Source organism: Neoarius graeffei, chromosome 6, assembly GCF_027579695.1.
Source record: "Neoarius graeffei isolate fNeoGra1 chromosome 6, fNeoGra1.pri, whole genome shotgun sequence".
Classification (NCBI taxonomy): Eukaryota; Metazoa; Chordata; class Actinopteri; order Siluriformes; family Ariidae; genus Neoarius; species Neoarius graeffei.
Window position 1 is genome coordinate 56,870,536 of NC_083574.1, and position 20,391 is coordinate 56,890,926.

A 20,391-nucleotide genomic window follows, 5' to 3' on the forward strand; every position below is an offset into this window, starting at 1 on the left:
ACCGTGCTGGCTGGAAGTGGGTGGACACATTGGGTGGAGTTAGCGAAAGTGGGTGGACGTCACGTGATGTCGTTAAGCGGCGCAAACAGTGACATCAGTGACAGTGGCGGAACAAGTCAGAGCCGGGCCGGGGGCGGGGCAAATGACCGGGCCCTTTATTAAAGCTTATCATAACATCATTTTAGGCTACAAAATGTCCGCAACTGCGGTGTTTACCAATTTCAACACTACCGGGTGCAACTATGTTATTTAGTACATCAAGTCCTTCAAACGAACATGTAACTCAGAAACAAAAAACATTAGGATACTGTACATGGCTCATAATAAAACATCAATAGCCTATACTGCGCACATTATTTGAAGGGCATACGAATGAGCGCTCAGAGGTTGCAACGGTGACAGGAAGAGTCAGAAATAAAAGGAGGGCGGTGCAAACCTCACTGAATGCACTGTGTTTACCAATTTCAACACTACGGGGTGCAACTATATGTTATTTTGTACATTAAGTCCTTCAAACGAACATGTAACTCAGAAACAAAAAAACAGGTGACATACTGTACATGGCTCATAATAAAACATCAATAGCCTACTGCGCGCATTATTTGAAGGGCATACGACGAGCCTTGCGCTCCGCGAACTCGTCCACGATGCTCTGTATGTCACTGATTCAGTGAGCTTTTAAGCGGTAGTCTCACGACCCGGATAGTAAACAATAAACATGGAGGACATGGAGTCGTTAGTGTTGCTGGTCTTGGTGCTGTGGCTTGTTGTCACCGACAACCCCAACAGATACTGGCAAGAGCGTATAGATGAGGCGAGGCGCATAAGGCTTCAGAAATTCTCGTAATTCTTCTTCTTCCGGGTTTGCGGTGTTTACAGATCCCAGCGTGCTCGCGGGGCGTGTGTGGGCATGTGAGGTGTGACACTCACAGGGGAGTGTCTGCTCACGCCCCCAGCCTCACTCGGCACAGTTTGGCTCGCTTCAGCCCCACTCCAAAACGGTGCGAGTTTTAGGGGCTAAGCAGGGCTGAAGCGAGCTGAGTCGTGCTGGTTTTTGGTAGTCGAAACGCGAGCCGTGTCGGGCTGAAGTGAGCTGAAGCGAGCTGAAGTGAGCTGAAAAAGGGTAGTGGAAAAGGGCCATTAGAGGAACATCTCTGGTTAAGGCCACTGGTTAGCATGGTTTTATTTGAAAGTTGCTGAAAATATCTTTGAAGTGCCTAGGCAGTCGTATTGGTTTAGTGTTTGTCCTGATATTTGTGTGTGCCTGCGCTGTCACAGCTAAATGTTCTCATATGTGGTTTACTGCTCATTTAGCACTATTCGTGACAGTTTATATTACCAAGCAAACATCTAAGCACTGAAATAAGTGTGCGCGCGAGTCTTTTACAAAATAGATATTGCAGCAGATTGCTTTTCATGCTGAGCTGGAGTCTGATCCAATTACAGTGCGTGTTCATGCATTTTACAGGACTGGCTTTGGAGGGAGGGCTGAAGGGAGAAGGTGGGATTTTTTTTGTTGGATACTTTCAAAACCTAGCTTCCTCTTGCTGGTTGCTTACAATTTGTTCAGTGTGAAGGCCAATCAAGACCAATCATCTACTACAGAACTGCTGAAGCATATGGAGGAGGCTTCAGTTGTCATATCACTTAAGTGTAGATATGGTTTACCTTGAATGGCTAAATCATAGAAATGTGCACGCACGCACTCACCCAGGTTCTCCAGGAGGTCTTTGCAATCATCTGTAGCCACATCATGTATAGTGCGGTTGCATTTGTCCCGCTTCTCAATGTCCTGCTGGCTGTGGCTAAACAATACTTCCAGGCATTTCTGAAAACACACCAATGAGATGTGTAAACATGTGAAAGTTTGTTCATAAATCAATAGCAAGGGACTGAAAAGGATGGACTATAAAGCTGACAAATTAAAGGAGGAAAGGGTGGCTCTGCTATGCTGTGTGTGGCATTTTGTTGGTGTCATTTGGTTCCACTTGTTTCCTTAGGAGAAGGATCAGTGCACATCAATGCAAAGTTATTCTGACTGATTACCTTTAGATCCTATTTCTATCCTAAGGGGAGTGAACCCTTCTAGAATGACATCTCCATCCACAAGACACAAATGTCTAACTGGAAAGGTTGAGGAGAATGAAAATAATGTAAATCCATAAGCTATGGCCATCCCAGTCACCAGATCTCAACTGAACACCTAGGAGATTTTGGAATGATATGTTCAATAGCATCTTCTACCACCACAATACTAACTGAGGGATCTGTAGAACCTCTCATATCCCCCTTCAGACATAACGTGTACAATTGTACACATGAAGTTCCATAGCATTTTTCCTTGTGTCCGAAGGGGTTAAAATGCATCGAAGCTGTTCTGTCAGGTTGTGGTGGCCCAACACCTTAGGACACTATGTTAGTTTTTCCTTTAATACGTCACTTGTTTATAGACATACAAAAGGAGACTCCATAGAAGCATAAAGGTGTGCAGTCAGAGTGGCAGAGTTACACATCCTTAAAAACTAATACTATACAGTGTGAGTACTCATAATCCATGTGTATATGTAAGCTTTCCTCACCTTGTAGCCTTTGGATGCAGCGATGTGGGCAGCAGTCCATCCATCCTGGTTGGCAAGGTTGAGGGTATGGCTGGTCATGACTGGTCTGGGGTGTGCGTGCTGGGCATCTATGCTGTCCACTGAGCCACCCGTCTCAGCCTGAGGAGACGGATGGTAGAGCAGAAGCTTCAGGGCATCCACATGACCCGAACTAACTGCGGCGTGAAGTGCAGTGCAGCTATCCTGTGTGCAAGAAATTCAGTAATGAAGGCAAATGTGTCGACTGGAACAAAGACTCAAATAAAACATGCAGACTCAAACACAAAGCAAAACAGAAACAAAAGTGTTTAAATGACAGAGAAAGGGAAAAAAAAAAAAAAGATGGTGTCAAGAGCATAATTAAGCTCTATTAAAACAGGAAGCACATTCTACAATATATTCTACAATAAGTCAATTATGGTCACTACAGAAACAAATAACATTGATACACTTCTCTGGGAGTGTGATAAAAAACTCACAGCAGTAATGTGTGAACGGTTTGCTCCAGCATCCAGCAGGGCTCTCACACACTCTGCGTTGCCGTGCTCGGTGGCCAGGATCAGTGCAGTCCGACCCCTTACACACTCACGCTCCACCTCTGTGCCATGTTCCAACAGAGCCCTCACACACCTGCAAGCATGCATCCAGTTGCAATGATGGCTGCATCCAATCTAATTTTACTTTGAAACAGATCAATTTAGTATCGAAGCGCAGAACACAAGAACACCAAGGCATGATAGTACAACCCCGATTCCAAAAAAGTTGGGACAAAGTACAGATTGTAAATAAAAACGGAATGCAATAATTTAGAAATCTCAAAAACTGATATTGTATTCACAATAGAACATAGACAACATATCAAATGTCGAAAGTGAGACATTTTGAAATTTCATGCCAAATATTGGCTCATTTGAAATTTCATGACAGCAACACATCTCAAAAAAGTTGGGACAGGGGCAATAAGAGGCTGGAAAAGTTAAAGGTACAAAAAAGGAACAGCTGGAGGACCAAATTGCAACTCATTAGGTCAATTGGCAATAGGTCATTAACATGACTGGGTATAAAAAGAGCAGCTTGGAGTGGCAGCAGCTCTCAGAAGTAAAGATGGGAAGAGGATCACCAATCCCCCGAATTCTGCACCGACAAATAGTGGAGCAATATCAGAAAGGAGTTCGACAGTGTAAAATTGCAAAGAGTTTGAACATATCACCTACAGTGCATAATATCATCAAAAGATTCAGAGAATCTGGAAGAATCTCTGTGCGCAAGGGTCAAGGCCGGAATACCATACTGGGTGCCCGTGGTCTTCGGGCCCTTAGACGGCACTGCATCACATACAGGCATGCTTCTGTATTGGAAATCACAAAATGGGCTCAGGAATATTTCCAGAAAACATTATCTGTGAACACAATTCACCGTGCCATCCGCCGTTGCCAGCTAAAACTCTATAGTTCAAAGAAGCAGCCGTATCTAAACATGATCCAGAAGCGCAGACGTCTTCTCTGGGCCAAGGCTCATTTAAAATGGACTGTGGCAAAGTGGAAAACTGTTCTGTGGTCAGACGAATCAAAATTTGAAGTTCTTTATGGAAATCAGGGACCCCGTGTCATTTGGACTAAAGCGGAGAAGGACGACCCAAGTTGTTATCAGCGCTCAGTTCAGAAGCCTGCATCTCTGATGGTATAGGGTTGCATTAGTGCGTGTGGCATGGGCAGCTTACACATCTGGAAAGACACCATCAATGCTGAAAGGTATATCCAGGTTCTAGAGCAACATATGCTCCCATCCAGACAACGTCTCTTTCAGGGAAGACCTTGCATTTTCCAACATGACAATGCCAAACCACATACTGCATCAATTACAGCATCATGGCTGCGTAGAAGGGTCCGGGTACTGAACTGGCCAGCCTGCAGTCCAGATCTTTCACCCATAGAAAACATTTGGCGCATCATAAAACGGAAGATACGACAAAAAAGACCTAAGACAGTTGAGCAACTAGAATCCTACATTAGACAAGAATGGGTTAACATTCCTATCCCTAAACTTGAGCAACTTGTCTCCTCAGTTCCCAGACGTTTACAGACTGTTGTAAAGAGAAAAGGGGATGTCTCACAGTGGTAAACATGGCCTTGTCCCAACTTTTTTGAGATGTGGTGTTGTTATGAAATTTAAAATCACCTAATTTTTCTCTTTAAATGATACATTTTCTCAGTTTAAACATTTGATATGTCATCTATGTTCTATTCTGAATAAAATATGGAATTTTGAAACTTCCACATCATTGCATTCCGTTTTTATTTACAATTTGTACTTTGTCCCAACTTTTTTGGAATCGGGGTTGTAATTTGTCAATGCTGTGTCATGCCTGTCTGTATTTATATCATAGAACAACATGCCTGACCTGTGATTGATATAGCCCTGAGCTAAATCTACACAAGACCAGCAGAGATTGGTCAGAGACTCACTGGACGTTAGAGCAAGAGTTTGCTGAATTCCACATGACAAGAGCTCTGACAATTTTTTAGAGACACATTTGCATTTTCCCCAACAAAACAATGACAAATATTACCATGCAGTATGTTGGATTGTATAGTATATTGACAATATACTGTAAATTTATTATGCTCCAGAGTCACTCTGCCCTGATAAGGCAATTAATGAAGATGAATGAACAGGGGCTCATGGCCCGTGTCCCAGCTGACTTTGGACAAGAGACGGGGTACCCCCTGGGCAGGTCACCAATCTACCGCAGAGCCAAACAACCATTTACACTCACATTCACATCTATAGGCAATTTACACTGCAAAAAATAAAAATCTTAGGAAGTTTATAGGAAGTTTATTTGTCTATTTTCAAGTCAAAACATCTAGCCACCCTTATTATAAGACATAATTGCCCAACAAGCAAAACCTCATTTAGCTAGAAAGGCTAGTTTTTAGACAGTCCATCTTGAAAATCTTGTATAGACAAAATGTCTTGACAAAGTCTTATTTGGAGCACCTTTGAAAATAAATTTTTTTTAAAAAAACAAGTAAGTACATTTTGGACATTTGTCAAATGCGGTTCATCTTGTTTCAAGGAAAAAAAAGTATGCTTGTTTTGGGAATAAATGAACTTTACTGAAGTCTTTGAATCTTTCATTACAATTCAACTCCACCTTACATATCCTAAGGCCCAATCCCAATTCTAATTTCTACCCCTACCCCTCCGCCTTCCCCTCCGCCTTCCCCTTGGCCCTTCCCCTTGAAACTGAGCTACAAGGGATAGGGCTTGAAATTCAACCCTTACGTATTGGGATAGCCCTTCAACGATCGCATACGTCATCGCGTACCTCCGTCAGCGTTTACGTTAGCAAAACGCGACGCGTCATTGGCTGCGACCAGCCGCTACAGTCAGAGCCAGAGGCAGAAATCTCTGCTGGCAGGGTGTGATTTGTTAACTAAGGCTGCTGGGCCATAGAAGGTTCACGCTGCACACTACACGCTACACGCGTGTAAAGAAAAGTGGACAAACGTAGCATGACTTGCTCTGGGCCATAGAACGGCGTTCACGTTGCACGCTGCACGCTGCACACTTCACGCGTGAAGCATGAAATGAACATGCACACTTTTTTCTAGGCGTGAAGATGGAAATTCCAGTCAATGCATGCGGTCACCGCCGCGCCAGCCAATCAGAACGGGTCTAGGGAGATAACTCTATGCTTTCAGGGGAAAACTTCAGAAAAAATATAATTGAATGGTATAATTGAAAAATAGTTCTTCATCAGGATTGTCAAGCAGATTATAGAATGTTCGGTGAAATTCACCACGGGTTTCTCTCAGAAGGAAGTGTTCTCGGCTCCAAATTCTGTTCCTTTTTCTCTTCCTCTGTCTCAGTAAAAGCAGAATGAGGCAATCGTCGTCATCCGAAGAGTCCATATTGTTGGTTATTGTTGTATTACTCGGTCAAAGTAGAACAGACGCAACACGTGAACATCCAAGCATGAAGTTTAATGGCCCAGGGTCCGGTTCTTCACGTGAACGTGTAGCGTGCAGCGTGAACCTTCTATGGCCCAGCAGCCTAACACCACTGAATGGGATATCTTTGGCGCTTCGTGCACCACATCCGACAGAATGAGGTGTCAGAACACTCATGTAAACAATAAAAGCGAGAATAACAGAACAAAACGTACGCAGTAAAGCAACCGAACAATACTCACTCCCAAAGCTTTTTAGCAGCAGCTTGGATTTCAGAAATCGCTGCTCATTCTCAGCTCGAAAGCGAATCAAGCGGCGTGTTTCCTCTGGATAACAACTTAAAACACGTAAATAATGGAGAAAATACATTTATGACAATCTTTCGCCGCGGGAACCGCCATCTTTCTGAAATCCGCATGAAATCTCGCTGAAATCCGCATGGCATTGTGGGAAATCACTCAAACCCCTTCGTTCGGAGTCTGCTCCAGGAAAATCTCCGTTTGGAGGGGTACAGAAGCCCTCCCCCTTCCCCTACCCCTCCGCGTTAACTGGGATTGGGATACCCCTACCCCTTCACGTGAACACGCAAAATGGAGGGGAAGGGCTAAGGGGTTGGTCCAAGGGGTGAAATGGGATTCGGCCTAAGTTTACTGCGACTGTTTTCTCAGTCAGTGATTCAGAGTGAGCTCCTTCTAGATGCTGTACATACTCTAGACCAGACAAGTGCCTTCAAAAAGGCTATGAGTGAGTGGAGGGCGTTTTAGTGAGGTCTTTTTGGAATGCTGTGAGTTAAGTTCAGTGGTTTTTTTTTTTTTGTTTGTTTGGGTTTTTTTGGTGCCTGATCTTGTAAACATGAATAGTCAGTGCCCCCAAAATGCACTGTTGCTTTGGCGTTGTGTAAGCACTGCAAGTCAAAATGTGTAGACTTTTTTTTTGTGTGCCTGATCTTGTAAACCCCTCGTACACTGCACTGTTGCTTTGGCGTTGTGTAAGCACTGCAAGTCAAAATGCGTAGACTTTATTTATTTATGGTGCCTGAGGTCCTGGGGAAGTGGAATCTTAAGAGATGTTTTAATGTTTGAATGTTGAAATGGGGAAAAAAATAAACTTGTTGCAATGCTACACGTGTCGTCAACTTGATTCAAGATGGTCTCTGGTCTCATATCTAGAGTATTTTACTAATTACAGGTCACAAAAGGAGAATCTTTTAAGCTAGCAATGCTTAGTTGTAGAATTTAACAATCCTAATATTAGTATATTTATCTTAAATTCAGTTTTTACTGCTAAGACTTTGTCATGAATTTAAGTGAAATACCCTTAAAATGAAATAAATAAAAATGACTTGAATGGCTAAATGTAAGAAGTACGATCTTGTTATAAGAACTATTTTGATTATTTTGAGTTAAATCAGATCTCGCAATAAGTTCCCCAATCTTATTTTGGAATTATTTCATCTAAAAACAGGTTAGATTTTTCATCTTACTTTAAGAAATCTTACCAAGTCAAATTTGACTAGTTCCACTGGCAGATTTTTTTCACCTGATTCAAGCAAATATGCTTTGTTTTAATCTTTTATTTCTTATTTTTGAAAGGCCATTTTTTGCAGTGTAGAGTAGCCAGTTGACTTAGTCTGCATGTCTGAACTGTGGGAGGAAACAGTTGGACTGTGGGACGAAACATTCAGTTTCAAGAGAAAATATGCTTCAGTGGAAAATATTAAATCTTAAGCTCCATGGGATGACAAAACGGGCAGCACAGTGGTCCAGCGTTTAGCACCACTAAACACTTTTTGTGTGGAATTCCCATGTTCTCTCAGTGCCTGTGTGGGTTTCCCCTGGGTGCTTCGGTTTCCTCTTTCACTGTGAATGGCTGTTCGCTTCTGTGTTAGCCCTGCGATAGACTGGTGACTTGTACCACGCCTCTTGCCTAAAGTCAGCTGGGAATGGCTCCAGCTTCCCCCTCAACCCTGATAGATAAGCAGTATAGATAACGGATGGATGGATGGATATAGATTACAGGAACAAATCAGATAATTTATTATTCAGATGGGTACACGTACAGAGAATATACTATAATGTATACTCACCAGACACTTTATTAATAACACTGCCCTCATTCATATAGTTACTGAATGAAGCAATCATGTAAGGAGGACCACAATGCATAAAAGTATGCAAATACAAGTCAACAGTTTCAGTTAATGTCAACATCAAACGTCTGAATGTGGAAAAAATGTCAGTGCCTGACTGTGGCGTGGTTTTTGGTGCCAGACAGGCTGTTTTGAGAATTTCAGGTACTCAGCAGTATCTCCTGGTGTTTTTCATGCACAACAGTCAGAATTGACAGAGTGTGGGGAAAGAAAAAAAAAAGGGGGGGAAACCCCCCCAACCATCCAGTGAGCAGCAGTTCTGGGGGCAGAAAAGATTTGGTGATGAGGGAGGTCAAAAGAAAATGGCCAGACTGGTTTGAGTTGACAGGAAGGCTACAGCACCTTAAATAACCACTCTGGCATGTTTTTGGGAGTTAGAAGAAACTCAAAGAGACACAGACAACACAGTCAGGACAACATGCCAAACTCGATAAAGAAAGTGACCCAAGCCAAGATCAAAACAGGAACCCTGGAGCAGTATGCTTTGTATGGTTTTAAAGAACAGCAGCAAAGTTTGAAGCAGGGAAATCTGCTCACCCGTGGTGGCCATTAGCAGCAGTAATGTGTAAGGAGGTAAATCCATTTTCATCAGGAGCATCAGCAGATGCCCCGAAATTCAGCAGCAGTTTCAGGCATTCTACAGGAGAGAAATATTCATTATGCACACCTACACACGTGCGTGCGCACACAGAGTGGATATACAGTGTAACTATGTGGTGCTTAGAGAATACAGTTAGGTCCATAAATATTTGGACAGAGAACATTTTTCTAATTTTGGTTCTGTACATAACCACAATGAATTTTGAACAAAACAATTCAGATGCAGTTGAAGTTCAGACTTTCAGCTTTAATTCAGTGGGTTGAACAAAAATGATTGCATAAAAATGTGAGGAACTAAAGCATTTTTTAAACACAATCCCTTCATTTCAGGGCCTCGAAAGTAATTGGACAAATTAAATAATTGTAAATAAAATGTTCATTTCTAATACTTTGTTGAAAACCCTTTGTTGGCAATGACTGCCTGAAGTCTTGAACTCATGGACATCACCAGACGCTGTGTTTCCTCCTTTTTAATGCTCTGCCAGGCCTTTACTGCAGCGGTTTTCAAATGCTGTTTGTTTGTGGGCCTTTTTGTCTGAAGTTTAGTCTTTAACAAGTGAAATGCATGCTCAATTGGGTTGAGATCAGGTGACTGACTTGGCCATTCAAGAATATTCCACTTCTTTGCTTTAATAAACTCCTGGGTTGCTTTGGCTTTATGTTTTGGGTCATTGTCCATCTGTATTATGAAACGCCGACCAATCAGTTTGGCTGCATTTGGCTGGATTTGAGCACACAGTACGTCTCTGAATACCTCAGAATTCATCCGGCTGCTTCTGTCCTGTGTCACATCATCAATAAACACTAGTGACCCAGTGCCACTGGCAGCCATGCATGCCCAAGTCATCACACTGCCTCCGCCGTGTTTTACAGATGATGTGGTATGCTTTGGATCATGAGCTGTACCACGCCTTCGCCATACTTTTTTCTTTCTATCCTTCTGGTAGAGGTTGATCTTGGTTTCATCTGTCCAAAGAATGTTCTTCCAGAACTGTGCTGGCTTGTTTAGATGTTTTTTTAGCAAAGTCCAATCTAGCCTTTTTATTCTTGAGGCTTATGAGTGGCTTGCACCGTGCAGTGAACCCTCTGTATTTACTTTCATGCAGTCTTCTCTTTATGGTAGATTTGGATATTGATACGCCTACCTCCTGGAGAGTGTTGCTCACTTTGTTGGCTGTTGTGAAGGGGTTTCTCTTCATTCTGCGATCATCCACCACTGTTGTCTTCTGTGGGCGTCCAGGTCTTTTTGCATTGAGGAGTTCACCAGTGCTTTCTCTCTTTCTCAGGATGTACCAAACTGTAGATTTTGCCACTCCTAATATTGTAGCAATTTCTCAGATGGGTTTTTTCTGTTTTCGCAGCTTAAGAATGGCTTGTTTCACCTGCATGGAGAGCTCCTTTGACCGCATGTTTTCTTCACAGCAAAATCTTCCAAATGCAAGCACCACACCTCAAATCAACTCCAGGCCTTTTATCTGCTTAATTGAGAATGACATAACGAAGGAATTTCCCCACACCTGCCCATGAAATAGCCTTTGAGTCAATTGTCCAATTACTTTTGGTCCCTTTAAAAACAGGGTGGCACATGTTAAGGAGCTGAAACTCCTAAACCCTTCATCCAATTCTAATGTGGATACCCTCAAATGAAAGCTGAAAGTCTGGACTTTATGTCCATGTTCATTATATAATTATAACTTGAATGTGTTTCAGTAAACAGGTAAAAAAAAAACAAAATTTGTGTCAGTGTCCAAATATATATGGACCTGTGTGTTCACTCACTACAAAAAACTGAATTTGAGGAGAAAATTACTTAATACTAGTGAAATTATCTTGCTGCATGGACAGATATTTTTACTTAAGACATCTTAGAATAAGTTGGTTGCAATCTAGAACTAGGTTTAATAATCTCAGAATTGGTGTTTTGTATTCTTCTAATTGGAAATGCTAAATCGTTTCAACTATTCAAGATATTTTCACTTGCTAAGACATCATTTTTTGCAGTGCTCAAATACAATTCTCATAAGAATAACTCTTAAAAACCAAGGGTAATAGACTACACACCCTCATTTGAATTATACAGCTTTAGAAGCCAGCACATCCATACCTGTGTGTCCATTTTGAGCAGCAGAAAACAAGGCAGAGGTTAGGTCTTGTTGGAGGTGACTAACATCCATTGATGGATCTTGATTAAGCAGCATAGACAATAAAGTGACATTTCCCTGGGAAGCAGCTTGGAGCAAAAGGGTGTGCCCGTCATCCAGGGGGACGGGATCACCACAGGTTAATGAGGGGACTATGGAGGGACACCAGCCTGAGAGGGGCAAGTGACAGCAGTTATTAAACTGAGTGCATCAAGAGGTTGTACCAAAATGTGCTCCACAACTGCAACAGTCACCCGGCTCTGTCCTACTGACATTCAGAAACGGAATAAACTGGACCAACTACAAGATATGGCTTTTGGGGAAGGAGTGTTAATACATGCAAAAGGAACTACTGAAAAATAAACGTCTTAAATAAGGGTAACACTGTTTGAGCAGGGCCCACATTTTGGTATAGCACCAGAAATATTGCACTCCAATAGATTTAAATCGGTGTCTAGCCTAAATGTCACATTTTGTTGATGAAATTATACATCAGCTTTGAAGTCAGGACAACAGCAGAATAGGAGTTTTATTTTAAAGACCTCCTTTTTAAAATTAAAAAGGAGGCAAATGCAGTTCCATATCTGTTATCTCAGTCAGGCAATCAAAAGTAGAACCCAAAAGACAACTGAAATGCATCTAGATATGGAGTGCTTAGGAAAAGAAATATAATGATGCAAAAAAGAAGCAAATTCTAGCATTATTCAGAAGTTTATAGTAGTAAATAAGTAAACTGAAATATGTGTGCAACTGTAAACAACTTTGCATCTAGAGAGATGCTTTCATCTCTGTCAGTGAGAAGAGGGCAAGTGCAGGACTGAAAAAAAGAAAAGGAAAAATGTGAAATTTTTTTTTTTTTAAGATAAGAGGGTTTAAACAAGGCACATAAAATGAAGCCTCAGAATGCTTGTGCCCTAGACACTACAAGGAGAAAATGTCTGTTATTAGCATTTGGGATATTAGCAGTGACCACGACAGATGGAAATCACTAGCCTCTAATGTGAAAACTGCAGTGCTTGGTGAAATACTCACTCTGTTTTAACAGGACTTTAGTGGACCGAGAATGTTTTCTGTCACACATGTGCAAAGATCTTCTTTTGTCCAATAAGGGTGTAGGTTATGATACTAGGTAGGCTGTGATACTAGTGATACTAGATAGGATGTGTGACAAGTATTAACAAAAATGAACAAGTTATGCAAGTTAAATATTAAGTATCAAAATGTAAACAAGTGCAGTACCATGCAGTGAATGGTGGCGAAGCTTAAGGTACTGTGAAATATATTGATCACTTGGTTCCTGCATTTATTAATCCAGTTGCTTGACCTATTTATGATATATTTCTACAACAGTCTCTCTTGTGTGTGCAACTGCAGGGGAGCATTGCGAGTGCAATGGCATTTAATAGGAGAAAAATCTTAAACATAATGGATAACTGCTTTGATTTAGAATTCTTTTTAAAATTATTTGAATCATTTTTACAACACAGGCGGCACGGTGGTGTAGTGGTTAGCACTGTCACCTCACAGCTAGAAGGTCCGGGTTCGAGACCCGTGGCCGGCGAGGGCCTTTCTGTGCAGAGTTTGCATGTTCTCCCCGTGTCCGCGTGGGTTTCCTCCGGGTGCTCCGGTTTCCCCCACAGTCCAAAGACATGCAGGTTAGGTTAACTGGTGACTCTAAATTGACCGTAGGTGTGAATGTGAATGGTTGTCTGTGTCTATGTGTCACCCCTGTGATGACCTGGCGACTTGTCCAGGGTGTACCCCGCCTTTCGCCCGTAGTCAGCTGGGATAGGCTCCAGCTTGCCTGCGACCCTGTAGAACAGGATAAAGCAGCTAGAGATAATGAGATGAGATTTTTACAACACATTTCTCACAGATTTTTTTTTAAACTAACACTCGAGGCACAAAATTAACTCCATACTAGAGACCGTCACTGCCAACACAGTATGCCTGAGCAGCAAAAGTATATTTTTACATACATGTATAGATTTGTGGCTTTAATATTTGGTATCTTTGTTAATAGGAATTTCACTGTTAGCAAAGTTTTACCAAGGTTGGCATTACCAAAATTTTTTTTTTGCCCCCCCCGACATCTCTGAAGGTGAAACCCTGCAACTCACCATTCTAATAGCCCTATTTAGATATTAGCTAAACCCACTAATGTAGACACATATTTACTAATTTAACGTGTGTATAGTCATGAAACAATTCATTTTTTATATACTGTATAATCAATCTACTTTCATGACCACTTGAACATTAATACATAGTTTAAGTGCAACAGGAAGCCTCATGCACGCAAAAAAAAAAAAAAAATCTGAGTCTCAAGGAGTTTCTACAGACGAAGGAAAGATATAAATGACAATGAACCAAGGGCAAAGACGAGTGGCAGGCACTGCAGGTGATTGGGTTAATGGTAGGGCAGACAGGAACAGGCACATGCTGTAGACAGATGGAAGGGGAGGGAACAAAAAGGGAAAGAGCAGCATCTGGCATCAGCTTCAGAGTGGAGTAGGTGACAGCGAAGTGTCCTCAAGACCCAGCTGTTCATGTGAAGACTGAGGCTTCAACCCCAAACCCATTCACACAATGCTACTACAAGCAGTGTGAAAAAGATGCTAGGTTGCAACCTATATGATCTTGGCTTTGTTGATGTTCCTATTTAAGAGAAACCCATGATGTACAGTACATCTAAATGGCTATGGAATTTTTGGATTTACACTTAAGTGGTACATAATATTTTCTTTCTATATTTCTGTTGGTTTACAGTTACTGTTGACAAACCTCCCAATGAGTTCAGGAGGAACACGATGGGCTTGGAAAGAAAGCATTGCACAGGAGTGGAGAGGTAGTAAAAGGGTAGGTGGGGGACCTAAATATCTGTTTACCTGATGCTGCTGCCAGGGGGCTGTCTGGGTGCTGGGGGCTATGGGATGGAACACTAGCAGGATTTACAGAAGGGCTACTGACAATGGTAGCGATGGCGGAGGATGTGATGGTGACAGGGGAACATTCCACACATGCTGCCGCCGCCTGCGGCTCCCGATGCCTGCCAGGGCAGGGCTCACCCACCTGAGATGCAGTCAAGGCTGGCACCGCACCCCCCAGATCCAGGGACGGTTTGGGTGGAAGCTGAGGGGTGCTGGCCGACTTAGGTGGTCCTACCCCAAGGCCAACTGCTGGGGACCTGCTGGCTTCACCCACTACTTTGATTGGTGGATGAGGAGGGGATGGTGTCTGAGATAGTCCAGGTTTTTTTGGTGGGATGGGAGGTGGATTGCCTCTGTCAATACGTGCAACTGTGGGTGACTTGATACCAATCTGTGGATGACCCAGGCGACCAGCAAAAGGTCCTCCTTCTGAAGCGGAATGCGACAGCCCAGGCCGAAGGGCTGTGGGGGGGCCTGCTGTTGGTGGACTAGTAAAACGCGAGAGAACTTGTGTGACTGTGTGACGTGCCTGCTGCTTGGCAGCAAAGTTGTCTCGGTTGGTTGGGGACAGGTCTCGTGATGGGGGGCCTTGGTTAGACATGCCATTTTGGTCCTGCTCTGAAGCTGAGGGCTGGAATTTATAGCGGGCTGCCTGGACACGGGACCCTGTAGGTAGGGCAGTCGCAGTGCCAGGTGAATGTAAACTGTGAGCAGAGTTCAGTGCTATCTGGCCCTCCCCTCCATTCTCTGCCTGAGTGCTTCCATGGTGTAGACCCCTCACAGTAGTAGGGGTCTTGGGGAGGTTCATGCTAGTGTAGTTGGTGCTTGTGGGCTTGACAGGGATGCTCAGTGGCAGTTTCTTAGGCATTTCATTCTCAGGCACTGGGTCTGTCTGTGAGGCGGCTGCTCTGCAGCTGGCTGCCTCTGTGCCCACAGCAACTGACACAATACTCTTGGGTTTGACTGGTGTGGCTAAGGGTGCAGAGACTGCTGCTGGGGTCGGCGTATCTCTGCTCCGCTCTGTCCTGAGCTGCTTTACCTGTTGGCGCAGACTGTCGCTTTCAACACGCAGTTCAGCGGAGCGACTCTCTTCACGGCTCAGTCGTGCTCGCAGCTGCTCACGCTCTGTGTCAAACTCTGACAGCTGCTTCTCCATTTCTGCTTCCATCTGTTGGCTGCGTTTGCGCTCAGTAGCCAACTCCTCTTCTAGGCGGCTTGAGGTACGGCCCTCTTGTTCAGAGGTCGATGAGAGCTCCTCAACTCGTTGGCTCTCCTCAACCACACGTGCTGCCAGCTGCTTGCACTCACGCACCAGCATCATCACCACATGCTTGTTCTTCTCACGCTCATCCTTCAGCTGTGCTGAAAGCTTACGATGCTCCTGCTCCAGACTCTGCAGCTGCATTTTCTCCAGCTCCAACTAGACAGAGCATCAACATAGCACACAGTCAGACATCCTTATTCAGATTACACTTCTTAATAATGATAGTCATGAGAGTTAAAACATGGATTATAGCTAGCCTGGGCACCATGGACAAACAGATTACGTGTCGAGATGAGCAGTGTTTATTTGTAAGATGTCCAGCAGACAAGTACATTCAGTAGGCTGCTGGTATGGCATGAATACCGTAAATCCTCTAATATAGGCCGGGGCCTTTATTTCACTCAAGTGCATCTTGGTCCAGGCCATTATTGGAAGGAGGCCAGAATTAGAGGCAGGCCTCTATTTCTATTTGAGCAAAACAGACTACCAGTGGAATGAATAAAAACGAGATTTTGTGTCTATTTGAACCTATAAAATAGGTTGATGCTTGGTTGCCTGGTTACCACCAGACCTACCGGTAATCACAATCAGGGGCGCCTGCAGGGTTGAACTGTAAGGTACGCACTAGCGGTGTAATCCCCCCCCCCCAAAAAAAAAAAAAAAACGCTTGCGTGCTGCAGTTTCTATGAAGAGTCGATCTATAGGCTTATACACAAAACAACGATAGAACTTTAACTTGAAATTGAACAATAGCCTTCCATGAACACAGGCTGATATTTGAACAACATATGTGAACTACACACGACAATAAACAAACTCTTTATAGCCTCGATTAGAATCTAGTGAACTTGCTCAGCACTACCGCACGCACGACTCTGACACACACTGTAGCGCAACGTGGGGTACAGAGACTCGCTGAAAAACTCCTCGGGTATTTTTCTGAGTTTACCGAAAATCAGAGTAGAAGGAGCCACCCACCCTCTGTCTGGTTTGAAGCGGTTCTGTAGGACATTGAGCTTTACATTTTAAGGCATCTGGTTGAAGTTTCCCTATGTCTGATAAATCTGATGTCAGTGATAGCGGGCTGACTCGTGGCTCATTAGTAAAGCTATCTGATGGCTCATTTGTCAGCAAGGTGGAGCAACCATCTACTTCTGATCGTAAGAGAAATGGGGAGATGTAGGTGTTCTTATATGAAATTCACTGGATGTATGGCTAGTTTCAAACTCAGAGGTAGATGAAGGCAATTCCCTCAAAGGAACTGAGCTCGCATCCAGCTGCAGCGCACTGCTGCTCGGTTGCGGAGGAGTGGAAGCTGCCGGTGCCGTGTTACTAGCTGATACTGGAGAGGACTGGCAAGCAGATGACACCCCTGGATCACTGCTTTTGGACTTTTTCGTAAAAGTCTGAAACAAGCTCGTTTGTTTCAGGGTTCGTTTACTCATTTTTGACTCGCTTCTCAATAAATTCTCGCACAAGCTCTGACTGCTGACAATTGTCTGTCTCCGTTTCTCAAAACTGGAGAGAATCTCAGTGGTGCAAGAAAAGTATATCTGCATTGACCAATGAGCTTTCTTGGTCACGCACACCCCGCCCACTCCTGAAGCACACAAATGCGCCGGCACACACACGTCTCTCTCTCTCTCTCTCTCTCTCTCTCTCTCAAATTATGTTGCATTGCCAAAGCATTCAGGTAACAATTATAATTAAAAAAATATATATCTCTCTCCCCAAGGTACGCCTAGTGCGTACGGCCATACGCCTGGCGGCGCCACTGATCACAATTGTCTTTCAGATCGGAACGATTGTGTAAGGCCACTATGATCTCAGAAACATCGTTGGTTATAGCCCCGGCCTGTATTAGAGTCCGGCCATTATTTACCTCCTCCGACAGCGAGACCGGCCAATATTAGAGTCCCGGCCAGTAATGGAATACAGGCCAGTATTAGAGGATTTACGGTATTATGCTATGAATACAACCCCAATTCCAAAAAAGGTGGGACACTGTAAAACAACAACAAAAAAATTCAAATCATGGAAACCCTATATTTCATTGAAAATAGTACAAAGGACAACACATCAAAATGTTAAAACAGAGATTTTTTTTTTTGTTTGGAAAAACATATTTTGAATTTGACATCAGCAACAAGTTTTAGAAAAGTTGGGACGGGGCAAAAAAGGACTGAAAAAGTTGTGTGTGTGTAAAAGCAGCTAATTTGGTTAATTGTCAACAGGTCCATACCATGATTGGGTATAAAAAGAGCATCCCAGAGGGGCAGAGTCTCAGAAGTAAAGATAGGGAGGGTGAAAGACTGCATGGGCAAACAGTGCAACAATTTAAGAATAACTTTCTTTAAAGTAAAATTGCAAAGAATTTGGGGATCACATCTATGGTACATAATATAATTAAAAAAGACTCAGAGAATCTGGAGAAATCTGTATGAAAGAGACAAGGCTGAAAACTGACATTGGATGCCTGTGATCTTCAGGTGTTCAGGCAACACTGCATTAAAAACAGACATATCTGTAGTGGAAATCATTGTCTTGGCTCAGGAACACTTCAGAAAACCATCATCTGTGAAAACAGTTCATTACTGCATCCACAAATGCAAGTTAAAACCATTTATAAACAATATCCAGAAACACTGCCACCTTCCCTGGGCCCAAGCTCTTTAACAATGGGCTGAGGCAAAGTGGAAAATTGTCCCGAGGTCTGACAAATCAAAACTAGAAATTCTTTTTCGAGATTGTGGACACCACATCCTCCAGGCTAAAGAGAAGCGGGAACATCCAGCTTATCAGTGCAGTTCAAAAGCCAGCATCTGTGATGGTATGAGGGTGCATTAATACACATGACCTGGGTAGTTTGTCCATTTGGTAAGGCATCGTTAATGGTGAATGATATATACACGTTTCAGACCAATATGCTGCTATTCAGGACAAAATATTTTTCAGGGAAGGCCCTCCATCTTTCAATAAGACAATACTAAACCACTTTCTGCACATATTATGGAGCCATGCAGTTTTAATAAGAGTCCGGGTGCTAAACTGGCCTGTCTGCAGTCCAGACCTGCCTCCCATTGAAAAAAATTTGGCACATTATGAAGCGCAAAATATGACAAAGGAGACCTCGAACTGTTGAGCAACTGAAATTGTATATCAGGCAAGAATGGGACAACATTTCTCTTTCAAAACTACAGCAATTGGTCTGCTCAGTTCCCAGATGTTTACAGAGTGTTGTTAAAAAGTAGAGGTGATGCGACACAGTGGTAAACATGCCCCTGTCCCAATTTTTTTGAAATGTGTTGCTGCCTTCAAATTCAAAATGAGCATATATTTAAAAAAAAAAAACAACAACAACAAAATCTCAGTTTTAACATTTGATTTGTTGTCTTTGTACTATTTTCAATGAAATACAGGGTTTCCATGATTTGTAAATCTTCACATTCGGTTTTAATTTACAGTTTACATCACGTCCCAATTTTTTTTGGAATTGGGGTTCTAATATATAGTATGAATAATGTGAAACATGTGGTGCACCATAATGCTGTAATTATAATGTACACTACTCCTTCCAAATCCCACTGCTTGCTGCATTACATACATCAGCTTAGGTGCAATCTGGCTGTTGGTAGAATTATTTTTTTGTTCAACCGATGGCAGACAAACTTTTCAGAATTAGGAACATGGGCATGTAGAACTAGTGATAAAACTGAGCAAAAAAGTGTAGTGTAGTCATATAGCCCTTTGCTAGCACAACATGAACACTTCATAGTTGAATTTTTTTTGTCAATGACTTGTTGGGGTACAAAAATTATGTAGTACATCAGAAACAGAAACGTTGGTCAGGACTGTACAAGGTAGAGGTGACATCAGGTCTATTAATGTACCAATTGAAGTTAGCCATTTGCTTATGCTGTGTCTGTTCCCCGGGGCTAAACAAAAAGGTAGAAATTTTCAGAGAGCTTGCTCCAGTAACCTAATCAATATAAAATTAGATCATACTGACTGTACAGCTGCTGCTAGCACCTTTGATCCAAAGGTGGGGCTATTAAATATTAGATCTCTTACATCTAAAGCGCTAATGGTTAATGAACTCATTACTGATCAGGAGTTTAATGTACTTTGTTTAACTGAAACATGGATTAAGCCAAATGAATATATAGCATTAAATGAAGCGAGTCCTCCTGGATACAGTTATATACACCGGCCGCGTCAAACTGGCAGAGAAGGAGGCATTGCGGTTATTTATAATGATTACCTAGGTGTAACACAAAAACCTGGTTATAAATTTAATACATTTGAAGTTCTTCATACTCATATAATGTATGTAGCCTCGAAAAATAAGTCTACCCAGTTAATTCCATTACTTATTATTTACAGGCCCCCGGGGCCATATTCTGAGTTTCTTTCTGAATTTGCAGATTTTATCTCAGATCTGGTTATTTCCTTAGACAAAGCTTTAGTTGTCGGAGATTTTAATATTCACTTCGATAACCCAGAAAACCCTTTAAAAACAGCGTTTGTGTCCACTTTAGATTCAGTAGGGATTAATCGGAATGTCATAGGACCGACCCATAATGGTGATCACACCCTCGATCTAATACTAACATTCAGGTTAGACGTAGACAATATAGCCATACTTCCACAGTCTGAAGTTATCTCAGATCATTATCTCATCTCATTCAAACTATGTCTGAGTAATAATATATGCACCTCACCACGCTACTGTATTAAACGTACATTCACATCAA

At 42.6% G+C, this 20,391-nt stretch overlaps 1 protein-coding gene across 4 annotated transcripts in view; it reads right to left on the reverse strand.

Annotated features, from left to right (window-relative positions):
- cttnbp2 (cortactin binding protein 2) overlaps positions 1-20,391 on the reverse strand; it is a 137,393-nt gene that overhangs the window by 28,408 nt on the left and 88,594 nt on the right. For all 4 annotated transcript variants that reach the window (XM_060923915.1, XM_060923914.1, XM_060923913.1 and 1 more), the window contains exons 4-9: positions 14,332-15,793; positions 11,407-11,613; positions 9,240-9,339; positions 3,077-3,227; positions 2,580-2,801; positions 1,711-1,828 (exon numbers count right to left, since the gene is read on the reverse strand). In XM_060923915.1, the coding sequence (XP_060779898.1) occupies positions 1,711-1,828; positions 2,580-2,801; positions 3,077-3,227; positions 9,240-9,339; positions 11,407-11,613; positions 14,332-15,793 (2,260 nt within the window). The remainder of the gene's footprint in view (positions 1-1,710; positions 1,829-2,579; positions 2,802-3,076; positions 3,228-9,239; positions 9,340-11,406; positions 11,614-14,331; positions 15,794-20,391) is intronic.